The sequence below is a fragment of the Canis lupus genome, chromosome 13, assembly GCF_003254725.2.
Source record: "Canis lupus dingo isolate Sandy chromosome 13, ASM325472v2, whole genome shotgun sequence".
NCBI lineage: Eukaryota > Metazoa > Chordata > Mammalia > Carnivora > Canidae > Canis > Canis lupus.
In genome coordinates, this window is record NC_064255.1 from 36,733,348 (window position 1) to 36,750,237 (window position 16,890).

At 65.7% G+C, this 16,890-nt stretch overlaps 1 protein-coding gene across 2 annotated transcripts in view; it reads right to left on the reverse strand.

Annotated features, from left to right (window-relative positions):
- Window positions 1-3,729: 3,729 nt before the first annotated feature.
- TSNARE1 (t-SNARE domain containing 1) overlaps window positions 3,730-16,890 on the reverse strand; it is a 145,972-nt gene continuing 132,811 nt past the window's right edge. For both annotated transcript variants that reach the window (XM_049092790.1, XM_049092792.1), the window contains 2 exons: window positions 13,929-14,035; window positions 3,730-3,840 (listed from right to left, as the gene is read on the reverse strand). In XM_049092790.1, the coding sequence (XP_048948747.1) occupies window positions 13,940-14,035 (96 nt within the window). In that variant the 3' untranslated portion in view covers window positions 3,730-3,840; window positions 13,929-13,939. The remainder of the gene's footprint in view (window positions 3,841-13,928; window positions 14,036-16,890) is intronic.

The following is a 16,890-nucleotide window of genomic DNA, read 5'->3' on the forward strand; positions in this document are numbered from 1 at the left end:
GGGGTACATGGCCGGATGGGGTATAGACAGGTGGATGGGGGAGTGGGATGGATGGATGGATGGATGGATGGATGGATGGATGAGTGGGGGAGTCGGGTGGATGGATGGATGGATGGATGGATGGATGGATGGATGGATAGGTGAGTGGGGGAATGGGATGGATGGATGAGGGAGGGAGGGACTCATGGACAGATGGGGTATGGATAGGTGGGTGGGTGAGTGGGATGGATGGATAGGTGGGTGGGGAAATGGGGTGGATGGATGGGTGAGTGGGGGAGTCGGGTGGATGGATGGATGGATGGATGGATGGGTAGGTGGGTGGAGGAGTGGGATGGGGGATGGGTCAATGGGGGGATGGGATGGAAGGATGGTGGAGGGGTACATGGCTGCATGGGGTACAGACAGGTGGATGGGGGAGTGGGATGGATGGATGGATGGGTGAGTGGGGGAGTGGGATGGATGGATGGATGGATGGATGGAAAGGTGAGTGGGGGAATGGAATGGATGGATGAGGGAGGGACTCATGGACAGGTGGGGTATGGATAGGTGGGTGGGGGAGTGGGATGGATGGATGGATAGATGGATGGATGGATGGATGGATGGATGGACGGACGGGGGATGGTTGGGTGAGCGAGTAGACAGGCAGATGGATGGATAGATGGGTGCTGGACAGATGCCCCAACAGTTGAAAGAGACTGATGGAGGTCTTCTGAGCTAGTGAGGACAAGTGACCGCTTCAACTTCTGTGCCCAAGACTCTGGAAACTTCTTTAGGTTCCAACCAAGAAACCCTTTCCAAAGCCTAAAAAGCAAAGTAATGCCTGATGCTCCCGGGATCCCCCAGTCTCCCCATCACCTAAGCCACCAGCCTTGAGCACACGGAGGCCCGGCAGGCACCCCGGGCGTCAGGGCGAGTGCCATGGCGCAGGATGGTTGTGCGCTGGAGCTCCTTCTCCCGCGTCAGGGCACATGGAGGTGGCGCCCTCACCCTTGCACTCTCCGCCACAGCACAACTTCTCCAGGGGCACTGCCCATGTTCGTGCCCACGGGGGGACTGTTCCCGCTGGTGGTTGCGGCCCTGGCTCTGCTGCAGTGGGGACTGAGACGGCCACCTGTCCAGGGCCGTCGGGGCAGGGGCATGTGATCCGTGGCCAGGTGACCGGCCCTGACCGCCAGGGGCAAGGCAGAGGCGTATGGGGCCCAGACGAGCCCGGAGCGGCTAGTGTTAGTGTGGCCGCTGGTGGAGACGCCGCAGCCCCCCTTCAGGCAGGACCCCTGCACCCCGAGGCCCTCGGGACTTAGGCTGGAGTCACAGCACTGAGGGGGAGCTTCCAGACGGCTGGGGCTGACACAGAGGGAACGTGTCACCTTGACCCCCCCAGCAGAGGGCCATCTCCTTGCCCTCCCGTTGGACCAGACAGCCCGGGAGCCCCATGAAGGGGATGCCGCATGATTCCTGACACGGGGTCGTGGAGAAGGAGGCGGTTTCGGCCCTCCTCCTGGGGACACCTGCCCAGGCTGGCTGCCACGCCGTGAGGAGCCCCGGGAGGGTGTCCCCAACGGCCAGCACCCACTTCGGGTGATCCAGCCCCGTCCCTCCAGACCCGCCAACCTGCAGGTTTGGTCCCTGTTCGACTCGGGCAGGCGGGGGATGCTTCCTACTACCTTGGGCAGCGAGGTAGGAGGAACCGGCGGAGTGGCTTCCTTCCCGAGCCCCTCCCCGTGCTCCCCAGCCCCCCACGGCCCCGTGGGGGACCAGTTTCCTACTCAGCGCCCCCCCCCAGCAGACGCTGGGCCGCGGACACACCCCTGCGGGACAGGGAGGGTGTTCCGGCTTCATCCGCGGCTGTCTGCCTGTCGGCCCGGGTCCCACGTCAGCGGAAAGGCCGGTGGAGTCAGACCTGTTGGTGGTGCACAGCCTGAGCCGCGGAACCCCTCCCACGCGGCCCCCTCGGGGGCCGGGGCGCTGCTGTGCTCACGGGTCCCCGCGGAGCCGTGCTGGCTGAGCACCTGCTGGCGGACCTGCCCCTGGGGGGGCCTGGCTGTGCCTGGCTCTGCCCACATGGTCCCCGTCGCTCCAGACAGTGGGGGCCGAAGGTCACCCCGACACCTCGCTCCTGAGCGGGAGGCTCCAGCCCGGCCAGCTGGTGGCAGCCGCGTCAGCACCCTCTTCCTGGGCCGCCCACCTGAACTCCTCACCCCAGCACACCTGCTGCCCCCAGGGCCCCCCGGAAGTGCTGACCAAGCTGCAGGGGCGACCTGAGCCCTGTGCATCCCACAGGAGTGTGGCCAGCCCTCCGCCCACATTCTCCAAGGCCACGCAGCCAAGAGGGAGACCCAGCGAGCAAGCCTGTCCTCACCTGGAAACTGGGGCCAACCCCCCACCCAGGGACCTCAATGTGCAGCCTCCCAGCTGGTACCGTTCACCACTCCTAGCAGGGTGGGAGGGTCTGGACCAGTGATGCCCTGGCCCCTCCAGCTCCAAACCCAGGGCTTTCCCTGCCGGGGGCATCCTGGGCGCAGCCTGCAACCGCCGGCCTGTGGGCACAGACCCTGGCGCCGTGGCCGCACCGCCGCCCCCATGACCAAGCGCCTCACACCTGCAGCTGGAGGTGTAAAATTCAATTTGCTCCTGACACCTCCTCCCGACACCCCTGGGGCCCGCGGCCACTGCGCAGAGCTGAGGAGGTGGCCGGCCGCCATTCTGGCGGGGGGGGGGGTCTGTCCCCTCCCATCTGTCCCCGCTGCCGCCCACACCTCAGTGGCTGTTGCGTTTCTCAGGCCCCGGGAGGAGAAGGAGCTGAGAAATGCAGAGCTTCCCAGAATCAGAGACCCTGAAGCAGGCTTCAGAACAAAGGGGTCTGGATCCTGGAGGCTTTAGACCCTCGTGGGTTGAGGACTGGGGCTGGGGAAGGAGTGGGGGGGCAGGGGGCAGAACAAAGGGGAGGGGGACAGAGCAGGGGGGCGGGGGAGGGGCGGGGGAGGGGTGGAGGAGGGGACCCCTGAGCACCCGCAGCATCCTGCAGCCTTTCCAGAAGGGCAAGGACCTCCCAGGCGAGCTCCCCCCACCCTGGGCATCCTGTAGGCAGCTGCTCCTCACCCCACGGGGCCCTGAGCTCTGCAGGGGGAGGGTGTGGCCGACCCAGCGCTGGGTCCTGGGGCCCTCCGTCTGCCTGTCCCTGCCCGCCCTGCACCCACTCCCCACTGTGAGAGGAGCTGCTGCTTGTCGCCTCCTTTCCACAGGGGCCAGGCCCCTCCTATTAGGGGTGCCTCCCCCACGCTCTGACCCCATCTCCACGCCCCATCTCTCGGCTGGGAGCCAGGAGACAGAGAAGCTTCCATCTCTCGGGGCAGTGGGGACATCAGAGCTGCATCCCCCCGACCCCGCGCCCCAGGCACTGCTTCTAGAGGGGGCACAGGTCCTGGGACGACTGGTGCCGGGTCCTCAGGGAGGAAGGCCCGGGGCCTGTTGGGGGGGCAAGGCTGCAATGGGCAGCCCCTCGGGAGGGGCAGCGCTGGAGGGAGGGGCAGCCCTGGACCACCCCACCCGTGTGCCCAAACCACCCGGCACACACGCTCAGACACGCGTGCACCCTCACACCCACACACTCACCCTCACACACTCACACACCCCTGCCCCAGCCTCTCCCCGTTAGGGCTCAGGCTCCATCTCCAGGGCCCCAGAGCTGGAAAGGTGCCCCCAACCCGATGGATGGAGAACGGCACCGTGACGAACTGAGGGGGGCAGTTTATTGGGACAGGACACGGATGTCGCTGTGGCGGGGCCAGCGCACTGGTGGGAGGCAGCGGGTGGGACACTCTCGTGGGTCCGAGCATCAACCTGCAGAACAACAGTCCCATCAGCTGCCAGCTGGGCAGGGGGAGGCCCAGGCGGGCCCTAGGGAGGTGGCCTGGCTGCTACGGGGGCGGCGGGGGCGGGGGGCGCTCGGGCTCCCCCCTGCTCTCTCCCCCTCCCCCGTGGGCACCTGCCAGCTTCTGGTTCGCCAGGGTGACCGGTCTCCAGTTCACAGATGCGAACACAAGCCGTGAGAGGCCAGCAGCTGCCCAGACCCCAGCCTGGGCCTCCTGGGCCCGTGGGCCTGCCCTCCCGCCCTCCCCGGTCCACCCTTTCACTGCCAGGGAACTGCTGTGCACACCAGGGGTGGGGGGAGCCCCAGGGACCCCATGTCTACCAGGTCAGGCCCTCCCCGCCCCGCCCCTCCCCTCCCGGCCTCGGGCCTCCGGGAAGGTTTGGGAGGGGAGGCCCTTCTAGCAAAGGGAAGTGTGGCTTCTCCCACAGGGCCCGTGGACCCAGCAGGGCTGAAAGCCCGGGCCCAGCTCCCACCTCGGCTGTGGCCCGGCTGTGTGGGCCCGGCTGCGTGGTCCCAGCTCTGGAGCTGGCCCCAGGCTCTCTGGCCCGGTGGCGCGCAGGGGCAGATCACGCACAGGCTGGTGGCCCGCACGGCGGCCACACCCTTGCTCTGCCTGCTGGCGCCTGGGCCCCGGGCCCCACAGCGCTCTGGGCTCCAACCTGTAGGCCCAGCTTCGCTCCCGGCCCAGGTGACGCCAGGGCAGGCTGGGGCCACCCCTGCCCCCAGTGGGTACGACACACAGCACTCAGCTGGCATCCTCTGAGGGCCCGGCCTCCACCTGAATTTTCTCATTTTTCCTAAAAAGAGGACTGCGGGGCGGGGGGAGGCGGGGGGGGGGGGGGGCGCCACCCTGCAGGGGGCGCTGGGACCCAGGTGAACCCACGCTCTGACTTGCCGGGACCCTCCAGGACGGAGGAAGGGGGGGGAGGAGTTCAGCTCAGAACCCTGCCCCCACCCCGCCACGCCTCAGCCCTGAGCCCTGGCCCCTCAGCTCAAGCCTTGGGCTCCCGTCAAGCCCACCCCAGCTGGAGGGGCCTCTGAGCAGCGCGCCCCTCGTGACGTACCTGGGACACCAACTGCCAGGAGAGCCCTGGGGGCAGGTGGGGCAGCCCAGTGTCGCCAGGCATCGCAGCCACCGCCTCAACCTGGCGGGAGCAGCGCCGGACTGTCCCAAGCACCGCGCAGGACGTACTCACACTAGATCATTTGTTCACAGTTAACTGGGCTTTCTCCTGATTTTGGCCAATCCGGGGTCTACGGCAGGGGTGTCCCTGGGGCAGGCTCTGCCTGGAGCCTCTCAGTACCCACTGCTGCTTGGCCCCGACCACACGACCTCGCGCCCAGGGTCAGGGAGCGGTCACTGAGCTCCGGGGCCGCGTGACGGCGGCCAGCCTGCTGGGCCCAGGTGAAGGCCAAATGGCCTCGTGGAATCGAGCCTGAGGCAGGGGTCCAGGGTGGCCAGCCGTGACCGCGAACGCAGAGCCTGCTTCCAGCACAGGCCATCCCGGGGACCCAGCCCTCTCTGTGCCTGGGCACGCGGCGCCTCCCCTTCCAGCAGGCCCCTCCCCTCGGTGCCAGTCTCTCCACGGGGGCCACTGTCACGGGACCAGCAGGTCCACACGCCCCACGCTCATGCCCGGCTCCCAACACTCCCAGGGCCCCACTGACACTGGACTGAGACGAGACTCTTCACCTGCATTCACCACCTCCTGAAACGTGACCCTGACCTTGCCTGCCTTCTCCACCACCAGCAACGCTTTGCTGCAACCAAACATAATTTTCATGGCCTGTGCTGTCTCATTTCTTAAAAGGAGGGTCAGGTTCAGGATCACCTTTACCATATGATCACGTGACCAGGGTCAGGGCTCAGGCTGTGACCAAGATCGGGGCTCAGAGTGTGGCCAGGTCACACTCAGTGCCCTCCCTGGAGCACTGCCTTTTGATTGACTGGGGCCAGACTACCCCGTGAGCTCCCCTGGCTGCACCCTGGTGACTGAGAGGCTTCTTGGAGCACAGGTGCCACACAGAGCCCTGGCCTGGCTCCCCAAGTCCTGAGGGGGACCATCCCCACCTCTCAGGTCGCTGTCAATGTCCTTCAGATGTGTCATTTTCTCATCCACAAACCACTCTGCCAAATGGCGCTGGCTACCATCCCGTGATGATGGGGACCTCAGCTGCCAGGAGATGGAGGCCCAGATCCCGCTGGCACCCTCCTCCTGTTGACGCGCCTGATGCCAGCCTCGGGGCCTGCTGGCCTCCAGACAGTATGACCAGGGTATGACACCACCTCCCACGGCTGCCACGCCAGCCCTATCGTCCTGCACCGAGGCTGGTGTGGGTCAACCCTGCCCTGGGAGGGAGGGGCCTGGGGGCCTGGCAGGGGGACACCTGGGGCCGTAGGTACTCTGCTGCTCCTTGCCGGTGACACTCTCCAAACAGCTTATTAGAAATTAATATTTAATCTTCATCTGTGGATTTAGCTTAATTATTCAATTTATTATTGCAATTACTGAGACACACCCGGAAGCAAAACTGCTTGCTTTGAGCAGCAGGGAGACAGCAGAAGGGGAGGGGCGTCCCACGCACACCAGGGCTGGCAGACTTGGCCCCAGGGGTTCCGGCCGGGTCCCGCCAGAGCATCCCGCTCTTCAGTAAACCCTCTTCTGTTGGCATTGGCTGGGGATGCCCCATTCCTCGCATCCTCCTGGTGGTGAGGCCTGAACCCCGCATCTAAAGGGGCCCTTGAAGGCAGAGCCCCATCCTCTGCTTGGTGTTGGAGGCCACGGTCAGGCCCGTCCTGTCGTTACAGCCCAGCCTTGGGGGAGGGACTGTCCCACCCGACACGGACGTGCCACCGAGTTCAGTGGCTTAGGTGGGGAGAGCAGCGTGGGGACTCCAGCTCTGGGTTGTCCCACCTTCACAGACAAGGTCTTTCCTCAAGTGGGGTGTCCCCGTGCCCTGCCATGGGCAGGGGGCTCACACTTCCCCAGGGAAGTTCCAGGGCTCCTCCCTCACTCATCTGCTGTGTGATCCCTGGGGAAGAGCAGAGGGTCCTGGCGGGGGTGGGGGGGTGCAAGCCCGTGCCTCCTGCCCCCCAGTGGGTAAGGGACAATAATGCTGGCATGGCCAGGAGGGCTGACCCTGAATCCTCCCCAAGGCTGAGGGGGACATGGGGGTCAGGCTAGGTCCTAACCTTCCTGGTCTGGATGAGGCCCTCAGAGCTTCAGCCAACATCCATCAGATATGGCTACAAGCCCCCGGCTCCCGTCCCCCCAGTCACTGAGGGCCCAGAGCCCTGGGACGGCCCCCTGCAGGGACAGCACGGCCCCCTTGGATGGGCATTGGCCCAGAGCCAGGAGTCCTAGGCACCAAATCTGAGGCCGACAGGAGCTGGGGGATGGAGGGAGGTGGGGCAGAGAGAGGTGGCAGTGGCAGGGGGCTGCTCCAGGGACAGGGAGATGCACCGACCCTCTGTCCAGGAGTGGGGCAGAGTGGCCCACAGGCCTCGTGCGTCCCTCCCTGCCACAGGGACACAGGCCTGCAGGCTCAGATCGGGGGGATGTCATCCAGGCTTGGCTTTTAGGGATCAGCAGAACTCAAACCCCTGTTTCTGGGGGGTACAAGGTGCGGGCAGCTCAGTGGCCAGTCTGGGGACTGCTCACAGTCTGAGATGGGTACGTAGGGCCAACTACAGAGAGGAAAGCTGAAGGCCAAGAGCAAGATGGGGGGGAGCGGGAGGACCAGGCACCCAGGCCTCACCGCACGGCAAGGTCTTAGCGTCCCGAGCCCACTGAGGACGGAACCGGGGCTCCACGCACCACCTACCCGCGGCCACAAGCTTAGAAGGCCGCTAGAGGGTTCGCCCTGTGCCGCGACGCCAGCCCCGCCCACCAGCCCCCGCCCCGCCCACCGCCCAACCCCAGTTCTAGTCCCAGCCACGCCCACCAGCCCCCGCCCCGCCCACCGCCCCGCCCCACCTCTAGTCCCAGCCCCGCCCCCAGCTCTAGTCCCAGCCCCGCCCACCGCCCAACCCCTGTTCTAGTCCCAGCCACGCCCACCGCCCCGCCCCACCTCTAGTCCCAGCCCCGCCCACCGCCCCGCCCCACCTCTAGTCCCAGCCACGCCCACCAGCCCCAGTTCCAGGCCGGCCCCGCCCCCACCAGCCCTAGCCCCGCCCGCCCCCCCCACACCAGCCCCAGCCCCGCCCCCAGCCCCAGACCAGCCCATCCTCTGCCCCAGCTCCCCCCTTGGGTGCAGCCCCCACCTGCGGGGGAAGATGGCCAAGCGGACAGCGGGGGGCCCAGCTGTGTCCCACCGTCCCACCGTCCCACCGCGCCACCCGGGCACCACGGGACAGCTGTTGCGGCCGCCGATCCCGGGCTGGACCTGGTAAGATGCGACAGTGTCGGTGCCACCCCCTCTCCGTCCTGTCCATCAGCGCCTCCCGTGCCACCCACGCACCTGCTGCCTTTTCCACCTTTCTCCCGGGGCTGCTTGGGTCCGGCCCTCCCCGTGTGGCCATGCGCCCAGCCACTGTGCCAGTGCCCAGCAACGGTGGGCGTCTGGGGACTGCTATGGCTCCCTCGGGCCCGCTAGGGAACAACTGCTCCGAACAAGCGGCCCCGGACACCTCCAGCCTCTCAGCCTGTTCGCCCACCACTCGTCTCCTACTCAGGGCCCTACACAGTCGGCCCCAGCCAGCTCGTGCCCGGGCGCCACCCCCTGCGCGTGCACACTTTGCCGGGGCTGGGCCCTGGGCCTGGACTCCCCTCCTCCTTGCCTGACAGAGGAGCCTGTACTCACTTCTCAATACTCGGCTTTCACGAGCCACCTCCTCCAGGAAGGCCTCCGGGCAGAGCCGCCCCTCTGATGGCTTCCACTCTGCTCCTGGCCGTTGGGCACCTCACAGGCCTCCGTCCCCGAGGCTCTGAGCTGCTCGGGGCGGTGCCGGATCAGACCACAGGAGCAGCTGGCCAACGCGGAGGCGCTGGGGGATTTGCTGAATCACAGGGACACATCCCCGACGTCTGGGCTGCTCTGAGCTGTGCCCGTGTGCCCTGCCTGGGCAGCAGGGAGGACGAGACATGGCCCTGCTGGCTGGAGGGCCGCATGGGCGCGGCGGAGTGAGGCCAGCTGCGTCTCATCTCCATAAACCAGAGCGGGCACGTGGTCACACCATTAACGCTGCCAGCGCCGATGGGGACAGCGACATAGCAGTGTCATTGAGGGCAGCCGCCCCCCCAGCAGGAGCCCAGCAGGCATCGTCTCTGATGCCCACAGGGGTCCCCGGAAGGTGTGACCCCGGCATACAGATGAGGAAACTGAGGCAGAGCTCAGGCCTGCTCACTGGTCTGTGGCACCTGCCCTCTGACCAGGAGCTGCGAGGCGGGTGGAGGCCCCAGAGGAGACGCTCCCAGGGTAAACCCCAAGGAGCCCCAGGACCCCGCAGGCCTGCTTGCAGCTGGGGCGAGGCTAGCGGGGCGGCCCAAAGCCACCAGGCCCCCGTGACCCGACTCCCAGGCCTCCGACCGACCAGCTCAGCACAGACAGGTCGTCTGACTCCTTCCCCGAACTTTGGGGACAGAAGGTGCCACCGTTCGGGTAATGGGCACCACGGAAGCATCCGCGGGCCCCGGGGACACGCCGGACCGTCGGACGACAGGGTCACACAGACCGAGTGGGAAACCTGGCTCTGGCGCTCCCGGCTGTGACGGGGCGGCCACCTAACCTCTGCAGGGCTTTCCCTAGCAGTCCCAGCTCCGGAAGGATCATCCCCCGTGCTGCCCCCTGCCCAGGACGGCCCGTCATCCGGCCGCGTCAGTGCCCCCGTCTGAAAAATGGGTACACAGTGGCATCTGGCCGGGGCTGTGGAGAGGACGCGGTGAGGCGGCCCCGCGAGGCTCCGACCCGCGCTCCGGTTGCAGAAGGCGGACATGGAGACACAGCTGTCCCCCCTCCCAGGGTGACGCACTCAGGTCCCTTAGTCACATTCCAGCCTCTGGGAGGGGGAGCGGACAGTCACGGGTCCTCGCCGACCACACACACAGGCACACGTGAAAACACACACGTGTGTGTGTGCACTGCAGACAAGCGTGGACACAAAATCCTCTGCACCCCCGTGCACGTCCCACATGGAAATCAATGCCTTCAGCTCCGTACTCCACGGCTTTTGGAAAACATTACAAATACGATTTGCTAGAAGCCTCTATTTAGCCCCTTCAATTTCTGTGCGCATGAAAAACACTTCATTGATTGTTGCCTGGATTCGGTTCCATAATCTTCCATCCCTTGGAGCCCAGCCTGTGGGCCAGCAGGGAGCCCGGGACCCAGCACAGGCACCCGCCAGCGCTCCGGGCCCCCCCTTCACCCGCCCAGCCCTGCTTCGTGGCTGCGGTGGCCTGCTGACCACACAGGGACCTACGAACAGTCCACAGTGACCGGAGTCCGACATGGAGAAGGTCCTGGGTCGACCCAGAAGGACAATGGGGGGTGGGGTTGGCCCCAAGGACTCCCTTGCTTCTCCAAAGCTCCACAGCCACCATCTAGACAGCGGTGTGCCAGCCACACCCCGGGAGCGAGGGCCACAGGCCCTCGCCCTCTGCCCCCTGGACCCTAAGGAGTCTCAGCTGGGCTCTGCGTCCACCTCCGGACACCGCGGTGCTGTGGGCAGAGCTGGGGACACGAGTTACCGTAACTTCAGCTTCTGAGCCCAACATGCTGAGCCGACCGCAACACAGGGTGGGCATGCTGGCTCCTGCCACTGTATTGTCCTCCGTGCCGGCCAGGGCTCCCGAAGCCTGACCCTGACCACAGACTGTCTACACGCTGAACCCTGTTCTTGGTCACATGTTGAGCCCTGACCCTGGTCACACCCTGAGCCCTGACCCTGGTCACACTCTAAGCCCTGATGCTGGTCACACCCTGAGCCCTGATCATGGTCACACCCTGAGCCCAACCCTGGTCACGCCCTGAGCCCTGATCCTGGTCACACCCTGAGCCCTGACCCTGGGCACACCCTGAGCCCTGATCCTGGTCACACTCTGAGCCCTGACCCTGGTCACACCCTGAGCCCTGACCCTGGTCACACCCTGAGCCCTGACCTTGGTCACACTCTGAGCCCTGACCCTGGTCACACCCTGAGCCCTGACCCTGGTCACACTCTGAGCCCTGACCCTGGTCACACCCTGAGCCCTGACCCTGGTCACACTCTGAGCCCTGACCCTGGTCACAACCTGAGCCCTGACCCTGGTCACACTCTGAGCCCTGACCCCGTCACACTCTGAGCCCTGATCCTGGTCACACACTGAGCCCTGCACCTTGTCACACTCTGAGCCCTGACTCAGTCCCAGACTAGCCTTCATGCTTGCTGTAAACTGAGTCCAGGGAGTCTGGGGGACTGAGGCTGGCCACACACAGTCCTTCCCCACAGGGGAGACTCCTGGCACCGGGCTTGTGCAGGCGAGTGAGCACCACATCCTGACCAGGTGGGAGGCAGACTTGCAAGCCCCCTGTAATGGGGGAATAGCTGAGCCCCTGGGGGGTGGGGGTGGTCACAGCCACGGGGGTGGGTGATGGTGCACGGAGGTGGCCCAGAGAGTGGGCGCGACCCAGGGGCTCCTTTGCCTGCTTGGAACTGCCAAATGGCACGGTCTCACCCGGCACCCAGAAATGGCCACGTGCACCTGGCTGTCTCTGTCACCGGCTTCTTCCAAGTCCGGGAAGGAGCTCCTCCCTCAGAGGCTGCTTTTCTCTGCGGAAATAATCCCCCCTGCATTTGAATCAAGCCTCTTCCTTCCTCAAACTGCTGTTTATATTTAGCTGCCTTTGTCCTCAGAGCAGCTTGGCAGAGAGGGAAAGAGGGCAGCCCCCTAGCCCCGTCTCTCTGGGGCCTGGGCCGAGGGCAGCCTCCAGGTCCCCAGGGGGACCCCGTCCCCAGACAGCTGCGACAGGCAGGCAGCGTGTGGGGTGCCGGGCCTCTCCACCGGCCTGGTGGGCGCGCCAGAGGGGATGTTCCCTGCGTGGTGCCTGCCACCGCCCTTGGCTCCCTCTGGCGCAGGGAAGGGCCTGGGGTGCACAGCCGTGGGGTGACTTGGGAAATGTGGAGGACGAGAGAGGGGCTGCTGGGGGACATAGAGACCCCGGCCCCGGAGGAGGAGCAAGGGGAGGGTCCGGCCCTTACAGCCCCTCCCTGTCCTCCAGACCACGGGGACCCACGTGCTGGCCCCAGAGCCCCCTTCCTCCTTCTGGGCGCATCTGCGTGGCCCCTGCAGACTCCCCCACACAGATGAGGGTCATGGCTCCAGACCTCATGGTGGCCCCAGGCCCCCTCTGTCGTGCTGCCCTGCCAGGCCTCCTCTGTCCCTGCTCCTGAGCCCCAGCTGGGGGCCACCGGGGTGGGGGGCAGGAAGCACTGGCTCCAGAAGGGCCCCGGAGGATGAAGGTCAGTCCCATCGGGGCAGCCCCGAGGGCGGGCAGGGAAGCTGCCTGGGGCCCGGCCCTTCCCAGGGCTCAGAGGCCCGTGCCCCTGCCGCCCCGCCACCTGGCCTGCCACTTGGGACAAGTTGCCACCCTCACCTGGAGAGCAGACCCTGCCTGCCGTCCCACCACCCAGGAATCCAAGCCCTGACCCCATGCAGAACCTGCACGGACCCCGGTGAAGCCAGGCCACCTGGGGTTTCCGTGTGTCCCGCCTGATGCGAGGGGAGCGATGGATACGCCGAGCGGGGTGGGGTTGGTGCACGGGGCGCTGCCAGGGTGGGACCTGCCCCCCTCGGGGTGCCGGGAGCACCATCAAGGTGATGGATACGCAGGGTGCACACGCTGCAGGCTGACGGCCTACGTGTCTCCCTTCAGCACCCCCACCCCCTGTGACCTCCCAGCCCAGCCTTAGGGACAGTGTGACCCAAGGAGAGGCTGGCCACCAAGGACAGGGCTCAGGGCTGCCAGGGCTCTGCACCCCCCACTTTGGGGCTCAGCCTGGTTGGGGTGGCTCTTGTCCAGAAAGCAGTACTTCCCAGACAAGTCTGGATGGAGGAGCCCGAGGGCTCTGGACTAGGTGACTCCATGGAGCCTCCTACAGCCCGCGCTCACCTGCTGCCCTCACAGAGGCCGTCACGGGCCGTGGTGGGGACCACAGGGAACAGTGAGCACGGAACACCCAGGGCCTGCTTGCCCCTCCCCGAGACCCTTGCCCAGCCCTGTGGTCTCCCAGCACAGGGCTGGGAGCTGGTCCGGTCCGCACACCACACACCCCTCCCTGCAGCGCTCCGGGGCCGAAGCCACCTCCCGGGGGCCCCTAGGTCCTCCTACCCCGGGTCACGCCCTGCAAGGGGGTCCCTCACGCCGCGGCTGGCCCGGAGGCAGTGGTAGGATGCTGCAGGAGCGACCAGGTGTGGTGCGCCCGGCTCTCGGGGACCCCTTGCCCTGCGGGCCTCTGTGGGGCAGCCGGATTCCAGCTGGCTCCCCTGGCCCCGTCAGGCCCTCGGGTGGTGTGGCCCCGGCCCCACTGCCTGCACCCACACGAGGGCTGAGCCGAAGAACCAGCTGAGCCCCTTCCTAATTCCTGGCCCGCAGAGGCTGAGATAATCCAGGTTGATTGCTGTTTTCAGCCACTAAGTTTGAGGTCCCTTTGCTCCACAGCTTGGAGAACCCAGACACGGGCTCCGCACGCGGCAGCTCCGCTCGGCCACTGCAGGTGCTTCACAGGCTCTGGGTCCGGCTCCCGTCTGCTCGGGCTCCTGCCCAGGGCCCGGGGCCCAGCAGGGGCTCAGCACCCACGCTCCACCCCCCCACCCCCCACCAGCGGCCCTGTTCCCTGCCCCGGGGCCCTGGCACCTGCCCGCTGCACCACCCAACACGCTCTGCTCCTGGCTGTCCGGGGAGCCGCCAGTCGGGACCTCCCCTTCGGCTGTGGGCTCCAGGAAGAGGGCCCCCACCTGCTGTGTCCCCTGCTGGGTTGCCGGGGCCAAGCCCAGGCCTGACACGAAGAGGACGGATGGACAGACAGATGAGAGGGAAGGTGGAGGGACAGATGGCGCAGAGCAGTCGGGGCACTCACCGTCAGGGGCATTACTTTCGGATGGAGGTGGCAGTAGTGAGGATGATGACCAGCAGGACGGTGACTCCAGCCGACAGGACGTGGCACTTGATCTTGCGTCTCTGGAGCTGAGAGACAGAGAGTGCGGTTGTCACGGTGCCCTGAACCCCGGCCTCCCATCCCGGGGGCACGTGGTGCAGGCCTGCCAGGGGCTCGGGGCTCCCCCGGAGCTGCACACGTGCTCGCTCAAGAGCCAAAGCCAGGCACAAGGGAGCGACGCCGGAGGGCCAGCGGGACGGCCAGCTCCAGGGTAGTGAGGCCTGGACGTCCCAGGTGCCCCCCGCCCCCCACCAGCAGCTCGGATTCTCCTGCAAGTAGAGGATGAGGCCACTGACTTCAGGAGCACGTTCAAAAGCTTGGAAAGTACAGAGCCTGGGATCCGGCAAACACCAGACCCATAGTCCTCTCGTCTTCCTCTTCCTATGTTGTTGTAGTTATTATTCTTTGTTTAGTATTATTTACTTATTTTTGAGAGATAGAGCGAGTGAGAGGGACGGATGGAGCACAGGAGCGTGGGGAGGAGCAGAGAGACACGGAGAATCTCAGACTCCCTAGCAAGCACGGAGTCAGACGCGGACGGAGTCGACCCCACGACCCCGAGACCGTGACCAGAGCCAAAATCAAGAGCCGATGCTCAACCGACTGAGCCACCAGGCGCCCCTCGTTCTGGTTATTAGCAGTTTGACAAGTTGTGGGCCCCACCACCCAAGACCTCATGGAGAGGAAGACACATAGGTCTGTGCTGGGGATTCATGGGTGGATGGGGGTTCAGAGGCTTCTGGAAGAAAGGAGGCTTCGTCTGGGCCCTGGAGGTGGGGTGGGGACCCCTCGGGCAGGCCAGGAGGTGGGAGGCAGGGGCAGGGGGGAACCTAGGACAAAATGGGACTGAAAATAAGCTGGTCAGTCACCAAGTGGCCAGAGCCGGGTGGGCGTGGGGAAGCAGGGGAGACAGATGGGATGGGTGCGATTGTACAGGGGTTTGGGCAGCGCCCGAGACAGCACAGAGACAGTGAGGAATTTTAAGCAGGGAGACAGTGCAGTGAGGAGGCCACTTGGGAAGCAAATGCGGGGGTGTGGGTAGGCACAGGGCCAGGAGGAAACCTGATCCGTGCAAGGGCGGGAGTCCAGGGCCAAGGAGGGAGGATCGGGGGGAGACAGGGCCAAGACCAGGAGACAATCCTCAGAACGTGCTGTGACTGAATATGCAAGGGAAGGGGAACAGAGAGTCAAGGGCGGGTCCCCTGGGTTGCCCATCTGGGTCATCAGGCGGATGTTGGGGCTCCCCATTCATTTATCCATCCGTTATTCCACCTACCCACCCACCCATCCCTCCATCCACCCGTCCAGCCCCCCACCCATCCATCCAGCCGCCCATCTGTCCATCCATGTAGCCAACGCCCCATCCACGCGCACATACACCCACCCGCCCGTCCTCTAACCATCTACTTTCTCAAAATGGTTATGGGGATTGGGGCAGTGAGGCCATGAGGGAGGGAGGGGATTGGCGGGGACAGAGGAAGTCGGGAGGCTTCTTGGAGTAGGTGGGGCTGAACCTGGCTTTTGGAGGGGGTGCTCACGATGAGGTTTGGAGTGAGGATTCCGTCCCACTGTAGGGTGGCATCGGGGATCTGCTGGGGGTGGATGGGTGTTCAGACCCCTGGCGCTGCCTCAGTGTCCTTCCACTTTGGAAGGGATCCACACACCAGCTTGAAGATCAGCCACCGTCGGGGCCCCTGGGTGGCTCAGGGGCTGAGCGTCTGCCTTTGGCTCAGGGTGTGACCCCGGGGACCCGGGATCGAGTCCCACATCGGGCTCCCCACGGGGAGCCTGCTTCTCCCTCTGCCTGGGTCTCTGCCTCTCTCTGTGTCTCTCTCATGAATAAATAAATAAAATCTAAAATATATCTATATTTCTATATATCAGCCACCATCTGAATAACTCTGCTTCCCAGCCCCAAGGGCAGTATTACTACCCTGGGGCCTAGGTCAGGACACCGGGCCAGAGGGGTTACGTGGCCTCCCCAGGGCTTCCAACGTGGTGCCTACAGCTCTGAGGCTCGGGTCTCAGGTCTCCCTGCCCCAGCTGTTGTCATGGGTCACGCGCCAGCTGCGTGCGGGAGGGGGCGGGGGGGCCGGGAGGCCCAGGGTGAATGAGAAACACACCTCCAGTTGCTCCCAGCTGGGGGTGGGAGGGCAGTGGAACCCACGGCCTGCTAGCAGGGCAAGGGCATCTGCGCCAAGGAGCAGCTCAGCGCCCAGGGCGGCGCCCGGGCCAGGCCTGGCCAAGGACCCTGGTGTGCGTCCTTGGTGCACACACACAAGCCGCGTCCTCATCCGCAGGGCAGCTGCCCTTTCCTGAGCCTTCGCTCACAGGGTGGGTCCTGTCGACGCCCTGGTCGGCAGATGGCTCAGAGAGTGAAGTAACCGGCCCAAGGCGGCCAGCTTGTGAGCTGTGGGGTCCGGATTCGAACCTGGAGCCCAGCGATGCAGCCGGCCCTTGCAGAGCAGCTGACGTCACAGATGTGCCCTCAGGTAGTAGGCCTGACCCTCTGCACACACCCTGAAGGAAGCTTAGGCCCAGGACCAGCTACATGCTTCCTCACCAGCCCCCCGCGTGGCTCCGGGCGCCCCGGGGGAGGCAACGCACCCTACGAGCACAGCAGCAGGGCTCAGGCGTGGCCCGGGCATGGCGCTGACCTCCCCGAGGCCCCAGGGCCTGGCCATCCCATCTGTGCGGCCCACACAGAGTCCGGCCTCACACTCACCGTCTGCCAGGGCAGCGTCCACGCCTCCCCTGCCTGGGCCCAGGTCACCCTCCTGGACCATGACAGTGGCCTTGTGCTGGACGGCAGCCAAGTGCCTCCTTAGATGTGACCTGCACTCAGGCCCGTCCTTCCACGTCTACCTTCCCTGCTGCACCTCAC